The sequence below is a fragment of the Rattus rattus genome, chromosome 8, assembly GCF_011064425.1.
Source record: "Rattus rattus isolate New Zealand chromosome 8, Rrattus_CSIRO_v1, whole genome shotgun sequence".
NCBI classification, from domain to species: Eukaryota; Metazoa; Chordata; class Mammalia; order Rodentia; family Muridae; genus Rattus; species Rattus rattus.
In genome coordinates, this window is record NC_046161.1 from 15,198,949 (window position 1) to 15,207,683 (window position 8,735).

At 34.7% G+C, this 8,735-nt stretch overlaps 1 protein-coding gene across 2 annotated transcripts; it reads right to left on the reverse strand.

Moving 5' to 3' along the window:
* Positions 1–7,048: 7,048 nt before the first annotated feature.
* LOC116906901 (putative gustatory receptor clone PTE03) lies at positions 7,049–8,342 on the reverse strand. Of its 2 annotated transcripts, XM_032909813.1 has the most exons (2): positions 7,415–8,342; positions 7,049–7,065 (listed from the first exon to the last, which is right to left on the reverse strand). In XM_032909813.1, the coding sequence occupies exons 1-2, from the start codon at positions 8,325–8,327 to the stop codon at positions 7,049–7,051; spliced, it is 930 nt and encodes a 309-aa protein (XP_032765704.1). In that variant the 5' UTR covers positions 8,328–8,342. The 2 variants fall into 2 exon arrangements, with proteins under 2 accessions (XP_032765704.1, XP_032765703.1); XM_032909812.1 differs by lacking the exon at positions 7,049–7,065 and having other exon boundaries at positions 7,410–8,327.
* Positions 8,343–8,735: the final 393 nt, after the last annotated feature.

An 8,735-nucleotide genomic window follows, 5' to 3' on the forward strand; every position in this document is an offset into this window, starting at 1 on the left:
ATACATTAGAAGATATTGACACAACTGTCAAAATTCAGAACATAAAAAAAAAAAACTCTTAACCCAAAGTTAAGAGTCCAGGACACAATGCAAACACCAAATCTAAGAATAATAGAAATAGAGTAGAGCAAAGATCCCCAGCTCCAAAACCCAAATATATCTTTAAAAAATTGTAGAAGAAAACTTCACCAACTAAGAAAAGTGATGGCCATAAATGTAGAAGAAGCTTAGAACACCTAAACAATTAGACCAGAAAAGAAAATCCTCTTGCCACATAATAATCAAAACACAGAATAAAGAAGGAATGTTAAATGCTTCAAAGTAAAAAGGCCAACATTTATAAAGGCAGACCTATCAGAATTACACCAGACTTCTGAACAGACACACAAAATGCCAGAAGAGCTTGGAGACAAGTCATGCAAACCCTGGGAGAACAAAAATGCCACTTGAGGCTACTATTCCCAGGAAAATTCTCAATTAACATAAGTTGAAAAAAAAAACATATTCTAGGACAAAACCAAATTCAAAGAATATCCCCAATCAGAGGATTCTAGAAGGAACACTCCCTATATATCTAAGGGGGGGGCAAGATATCAATCATTTCACATCAAAGTCAAAGGGAGAGATTCACCTGCACATAATGCAATATAAAACAAAAACATAAGGGACCTAAAAATAATCTATCTTTAATATCTTTTGATAACAATGTACTAAATTTATCTATAAAAAGACATAAGCTAAAAAACTGGGTAGGCAAACAGGATCCATCATTCCTCCGTGTACAAGAAATTAATAGTTTCAACAGTGAAACTAATACAGGTTAGGAACCAAATGGATTTAACTGAAACATACAGAATATTTCTCCCTAAATCAAATGAATATAACTTCTCTGCACCTCATGGAACCTTTTCCATACCTGACCATATATTCGGTCACAAAACAAGGCCCAACTAATACAAGAAGATGGAAATTATCCAATGCATACTATGAGATCAGCTCAGACTAAGGTTGTTCTTCAATAATAACAAAAGCTACAGAAAACCCACATACACATGGAAACTGAACAACACTCTATTCAAGGATAAATTGGTCAGGGAAGAAACCAAGAAATTAAAGACTTCCTGGAATTCAATGAAAATGATGATATAGTATACCCAAATTTATGGAAATCAATGAAAGCAGTGCTGTGATGAAAACACAGAGCACTAAGTACTCTAGAAAAGAAATTGTAGAGTTCTACACTTGCAGCTTAACAAGACACCTTAGAGTCGAGAACAAAATGAAGCAAACACACCCAAGAATAATACATGGCAAGAAATAGTCAAACTCAGGCTGAAATCTCAAACAATGATAAACGAAGAGAATGATGCAAAGAATCAACAAAACCAAACCAGGATTTTTAAGAAAGTCAACATGATTGGAAAATACCTAGCCAAACGAAAGGGCCCAGAGACAGTTTCCAAATCAAAAAAAAAAAAAAAAAAAAAAAGGGATACATAACAACAGAAACGGGAGATTCAAAAAGTCATCAGATCCTACTACAATGCCTATACCCAACACAACTGGAAAATGTAGATGAAACTGATGATAGTCCAGACAGATACTACAAATCAACCTTACCTAAAGAGCAGGTAAATAATCTAAATTGGCACATATTCTTTTAGGAAACATAAGAAGTTATTAAATACCTCCAAACTAAAAAAAGTCCAGGGCCATATGTCTTTAGTGCAGAATTCTACCAGACCTTCAAAGAATTAATAATACCAATATTCCTTAAATTACTCCATAAATACAAATAGCAGGAACACTATGTAATTCATTCGTTGAAGCCACAATTACTCTGACACCTAAACCACACAAGGAATCATAAAAAAGAACTTCAGACAAATTTCACTTATGAATATCAATTCAAAAATACTCAAAAATATTTTAGTAAACCGAATCCAAGAATACCTCAAAACTATTATTTACCACAATCTAGTAGGCTTCATCCCAGGGATGCAAGGTTAGTTCAATATATAAAAATCCATTAACATAACCCACTATAAAAACAAATTCAAAGTAAAAAATTCACATAATATCTCATTAGATGCTGTAAAAGCATTTGATAAAATTAAATACACTTTATGTTAAAAGTATTGTAGAGGTCAGTAATTCAAGGTCCATACCAAAACATAATAGCCATCAGCAGAAAATAAGTTAAATGGAGAGATACTGAAGCAATCCCACTACAATTGGGAAGAAGATGAGGATGCACACTCTCCCAATATTGATTCAATACAGTACTCAAAGCTCTAGCTAGAACAATAAGACAACAAAAAAGAGATCAAGGGGATATAAATATGTAAAGAAGAATGAAAGATATGGCTAATTGCAGATGATATGATAATATACAAAAGCGATCTCCAAAATTTTACCAGAGAACTTCTCCAGCCTGATAATCAACTTCAACAAGGTGTCTAGATATAAAATTATCTCAAATAAATCAGTAGCCTTTCTTTTTTACAAATAAAAATCAGGATGAGAAAGAATTTAAGAAAACTACTTTCTCACAATAGCGAAAAGTAGTATAAAATACCTTGGGTTTACTCTAACCAAAAAAGTGAAAGATCAGTATGATAATAACTTCAAGTCTCTCAAGAAAGAAATTGAAGATCTCAGAAAAAGCAGAGATCTCCCATGCTCATGAATTGGCAGAAGTAACTTAGTAAACATGGTCATCCTTCCAAAAGTAATCTACACAATGCAGTGCAATTCCCTATAAAATTCCATCACAAGTCTTCAAAGACACAGTAAAAGAATTTTTCAATATCATCAGGAAAAATAAAAATTCAGAATAGTGAAAACAATTTTTAACAATAAAAGAAATCAACATCCCAGACCTCAAGGTCTACTACAGAGCAATAATGATAAAATTTGCATCATATTTATACCGACACAGACTAGTTGATCAATAGAATAGAATTGAAGACCCAGAAATAAAACCATACACTTACAGACATTTGATCTTTGACATAGCAGCCAAAAAATATACAAGAGAACAAAACCATCTTCAATAAGTGACACTGGTCTCACTAACAGTCTGCGTGTAGAAAAATGAAAATAGATACATATTTGTCACCTTGCAAAAAACTCAAGTTGAAGTAAATCAAATACTTCAATATAAAACCAAATACATTAATTGTAATAGAAGAGAAAGCGGGAAAGTTCTTCAAACTCATAGTCCCAGGACAAAATTTCCTAAACAGAACCTCAGTAGCTCAGGCTCTAAGATCAAGAATTGATAAATAGGATCTCATGGAAAGATTCTGTAAGACAAAAGACATAATCAGTAGGAAACCTTGGCAACCTGTAGATTGGGAAAAAATCTTTACTACCCTTACATCCAAAATATAATCAAGAAGCTAACCACCGATAATACCAAACAACCCAATTAAAATATGGGTTATGGAACTAAACAGAATTAACAGAGGCATTTTAAATGGCTGAGAAGCACTTAAAGAAATGTCCAAATTCCTTTGTGACCAGGAAAATGCAGATAGACACAACCCTGATATCCTACCTTATACCAAAGAGAATGGCCAAAACTCAGGTGACAGTGTGTTAGTGAGGATGGGGAAAAAGAGGAACACTTATCTGTTTCTGCTGGGTTTGCAATCTGGTACAACTAATATGAAAATAAATGTGGAGGTTCCCTTGAATATTGGAAATATTTCTCCATTAAAAAGCCAGCTATATCACTACTGGGTATATACCTAAAAGATGCCCTCCATGTTACAGGGACATATGTTCCATTGTATTCACAGTGGCCTTCTTTGTGATATCCAGAAGCTGGAAACAACCCAGATATCCGACAGTGGAAGAATAGATAAAGAAACCTTAGTTCATTTCCACAATGTAATACAACTCAGGCATTAAGAACAAGGGCGTGAAGGGGGGCTGGATGGTGAGGGTAACAAAAAAAAAAGAACAATGACATTATGAGTTTTGCAAGCAAATGGACAGAACCAGAAAATATCAACCAGAGTGATGCATGGTATGTACTCACTAATAAGTGGATATTAGCCAAACAGTACAGAACACCAAGGATAGAAGGATATTCAAGAATGTTAACCAGATAAAGGGCCAAATGAGTATGCCTCAATCCTACTTGGGAGGGAGAAGAATGTTATCATGGCAGGCTTAGGGAAGAAGGGACCTGGATGGGTGAGGGAACGGGGAAGTGAGGGGTAAGGGGTGGAAAATCAGGTATTTGGTTGACGGAGCAGTACTGAAGCCCTGAGGGCTAGCAGAAAGAATAGAAACAGGCAACCTCTGAAGTTAGGAGCTGGGGGACCCTCTAGAATGTACCAAAGATCTGGGATGTGAGAGACCCTCAGAACTCAAAGAGGGGAACCTTGGAGGAAGTGTTCTACAATGGGAAAGGGGAATTTGTAGAGTCTACCTCCAGTAGAAGAACAGGATAACAAGTGATGTGATGGTATTGCCATTCCACAGTCAAATGCTCTGATTCAGAATTATTCCTGTCTGAGGGAAATGAAAGGACAAAAATGGAGAAGACCATGAGAGAGAGGCAGTCCAGTGACAGGGCCCAAATTATGATCTAGCTCAAGTGGAAGCCCCAGGTCCTGACACTGTTACTGATGCTGTGGTGTTTTGTGCTTTCATAAAGTAGCCTAGCATGGCTTCCCTTCATGAGTTGCAACAAGCAGCTGAGACAATCAGAGGCACATATTATCAGAATATACAGAATAATAAACGCTATTAAAACTATAACCACCAAAGTTAATTTATGAAACAAAAGTATAAATAAGTATGTTATAGAAAAGAAGTTCATGCCTAAAAGTCAAATTAATTTGGAATTTGATGATACTAAATTTTATTATTTACTCTTAAGCAGTGATTATAGCGAGTTCCCTTTAAACAGAAGTTACATAGTGTAAGTAATTGCAATAGGAATTATATATTATAGCAGTAGTTTCAATATCACCAAATTTATCAGTAGAATATTTATGATGCCATAACCTATGATCTTATCAGAAATATACACTAATTAGGACAGTTCTAAACCCCTGACAGTCTCTGTGAATTCAATAAATGTACATTTATAAAAAACTATCAATGTCTCATGGGCTTAGTATTCATCATGAACCATATTGATGATATTTAATAACTTGTGATAACATCATCTGTCTAATCAGGAATTAAAGTACATACAATATTCTAGATATTAATATGCAAAGGGAATATTTTAGATGATCTTTAGAGAACATAATTTCTCTTAATAAAGCAGTTAAATAAGCAGTTCTCAAGAAGATGTAATATATGTTATACCAGCAAGAGACCAGCTATATACAGAATGAAACAACCTTAGAAAGAATGTAACAGTAGGGAGAATACACGAATCTGACTAGGGTACATTTGTATGTGCCTTCCTGAACTTTAATTTACTTTAAATTGTTCTCTTCATCAAACAACAACATTCTAATATATTTTACTTTTTAAAATATTATATAATGGTGTATACCTATACTATTCTCCCCTTCTTCTTCCTTAGACTTCTCTGTCTCTTCTATTGCTTTTTAAACGAATGGTTAATTACTGTTTAATTATTGATAAGACCTTTTGTACACACATACACACAGACAATATATAAAAAATAAGACTCACATGTTGAGAAAGCTTCAAAGCTACTGCTTCGGGCTGCCATTCTAAGAATGGACAAGATAACTTTAAAGTAAGAGAAAACAACCTGTAATATGTATACACAAACTTAATCACTTGTTTGTTATTGATAAGAATGTGAAAACATGCAAACTTGAAACCTGACCAAGTACAGAGAAGTAGTGGGAATTTCAAGAGTGTGTGTGTGTGTGTGTGTGTGTGTGTGTGTGTGTGTGTGTGTGTGTATGTGTGTGTGTGTGTGTGTGTGTGTGTGTGTAGCTTTGTTGTTCTTAGGTACACACATTAGTGGTAATGCATTGTTCACCTACAAAGATATTTATTCTTGGGTAAGAATTATGTTCTCTCTGTCAGCTGAGATTTATTTCCTGTAGCTCTGCATCTGGGAATTGAGTGTTAAAAGAAGCAAACACAGGGGTTGGGGATTTAGCTCAGTGGTAGAGCGCTTGCCTAGCAAGCGCAAGGCCCTGGGTTCGGTCCCCAGCTCCGAAAAAAAGAAAAGAAAAGAAAAGAAGCAAACACATATTTGCATATTAATTATCATTATATTTTTTTAGGTCTCATTTAGGTGAAGAGACCAGTGACTTTTCATGGGGAAAGCTTCCTTGTCAGATACAGGAGACACAATTATTCAACAGATACCTCTTCCAAATTCCACTTCCTGCCTTTTCGGTAATGGTTCCTTAACCTCTATGTCAGGGTTGTGCTCTCTACACAGCAGTTGAGATTTTGTATCGCATAGCCAGTGGTTCTTTCATTTTCAGTTGTTGAGCCTTTCTCTAGTGTACTAATCTGCTACAAAAAGGTGCTTCTTGGATAATGGGTAAGTGTTATACTTATATGTTATATAATAATAAATACATTGAATGTGTTTAGTAATTATACTAGTTTAGGTAAGGTGAAATACAAGGTTCTTTTTCAGGGTCCTCAGATAAGTCTTCTTGCTCCCTATTGCTCTATTGATGCTTTCATGCAACTTGTAAGATAATGCTATATTTTCAAAGATACTTGGAATTTTGTTACACTCTCAGTTAATGGAACTCATAATATATAGTAATTTCATGGATGGGAAATACAGGTACAGGGAGGATTGCTGGAGAAGATGTTGAAGCCACCAAAGAAACTAATTTTATACTGGACTCACAAAATTCATAATGCTTCTATCCATTTTTGAGCTCTACAGGCACTTCTATAAATAATTCAAATTTGTAACTGCAGTGAGAAAAATCAGATTGATATAGATGTTAAAAAATAAAAGCATTGTCCTAAAATTATTCAGCCTAATGCCATAAATATTGGAATAATACGAAAATTGGATTCATTATTATGCCATATATGCCAGGACAAAGTTATAAATATCAGAAAATTATAATAATCTGCCTACTGAAATATTCACTTAGCTTATTTGTTCTGTTTTGGCATAATAGTATAAATAATGTGAGTTAGGCACATCAGATTATTATTTCTATAATTTTTGTTAATAGATGGCTTTTATAAACTGTTCAGGAAATTAATCTCAAATTTTCAGCATAGATATTTAAAATACCCACAAATGACAGGAGATGAACTAGCAATATTTTCTATACAAGAATAGTAACCTTTAGCTGAGCCTCTATTCTAAAAGAAGCAAATGATTGAATGTCTGACATTTGACCCATCAAGTGATCCAACCAACAGTTCAGAAGGTCACATTAAAAGTAAAAATGTAATATTGAGAAAATAGCTGTTTAGATGATTTTTCTCAAAGCTTTCTTCATATCTTTGTTCCTCAGACTATAGATAAATGGGTTCAGCATTGGAGGAAGCACAGTGTACATCAGTGATGCCACAGAAGTCTGATGGTATGATTCTGTAAATGCAGAACTAATGTATACCCCAAAAGCTGTCCCATAGAACAAGGAAACAACTGACAGATGAGACCCACAGGTTGAGAAAGTTTTATGCCTACTGCCTGATGATGGCATTCTAAGGATGGAAGAGATAATTTTATAGTAAGAGAAAATAATCCCTACTAGGGGCACACCACCTAATGCACTAGTCACTGCATATACCAGAATGTTATTGATGAGAGTGTCAGAACATGCAAGCTTGATAACCTGATCAAGTTCACAGAAATAGTGGGGAATTTCAAGAAATGTGCAGAAAGATAGCCGCAAAATCATTAAACCATGTAAAAGAGCATCCACAATGCTAATGCACAAAGACAATAAAATCATCACAAGACACAAGTGGGCTTTCATGATGGCTGTATAGCGAAGGGGCTTGCAGATGGCCACATAACGGTCATACGCCATTGCTGCAAGGAGGAAGTTTTCCATTCCAGCAAAAAGCAAGACAAAGCTGAGCTGGGTAATGCAGCCTGTGTAACTGATGGCTTTGTTCTGTTTCTGAAGGTTTATCAGCATCTTAGGAACAGTGGTGGTGCTGAAGCAGATGTCATTGAAGGAAAGGTTTGAGAGGAAGAAGTACATTGGAGTGTGGAGGTGAGAGTCAGAGACAATTGCGAGGATGATGAGAAGGTTTCCAGAAACTGTCACTAGGTACACAAGCAGGAAGAGTCCAAAGAGAATGGGCTGAAGGTCTGGATCCTCTGAGAGTCTCAAGAGAAAGAATTCTACTACAGTTGTCTGGTTTTTTAATTCCATAATTTGTTATAGTCTGAAAAGGGAAATAAAAGTGATTGGTTACAAAAGAAACTGTAGTCACTTATTCTATCACTTTCTCTTATTTTCCCATCCTCACCTTTTCCTTCTATTTCTGTTCTTTGTATCCTCCTCTGTACTGCAGTATTTAATATAGTATATAGTGAGTGTGTCTTCTTATATTATAAAACCAAACAATAATAAAAAACTATAAATAATTTTCAAACTAAATTTTTCCAATAGTCTAGTATAAAATTGATACTAAATCTAATATATATATATATATATATATATATATATATATATATATATATAGCCTTAGTTGGCATTTTATATTGCAAACATTTAAATATAGCTTCAGAGTCTGCCTTGTAAAGATGCGAATAGTTCTCAACTGTGTCGAGTGTGTTC

What these genes read in the sequence shown, in the direction of transcription:
- LOC116906901 (XM_032909813.1), bottom strand. Translation starts at nt 8,327, where the DNA reads ATGGAATTAAAAAACCAGACAACTGTAGTAGAATTCTTTCTCTTGAGA.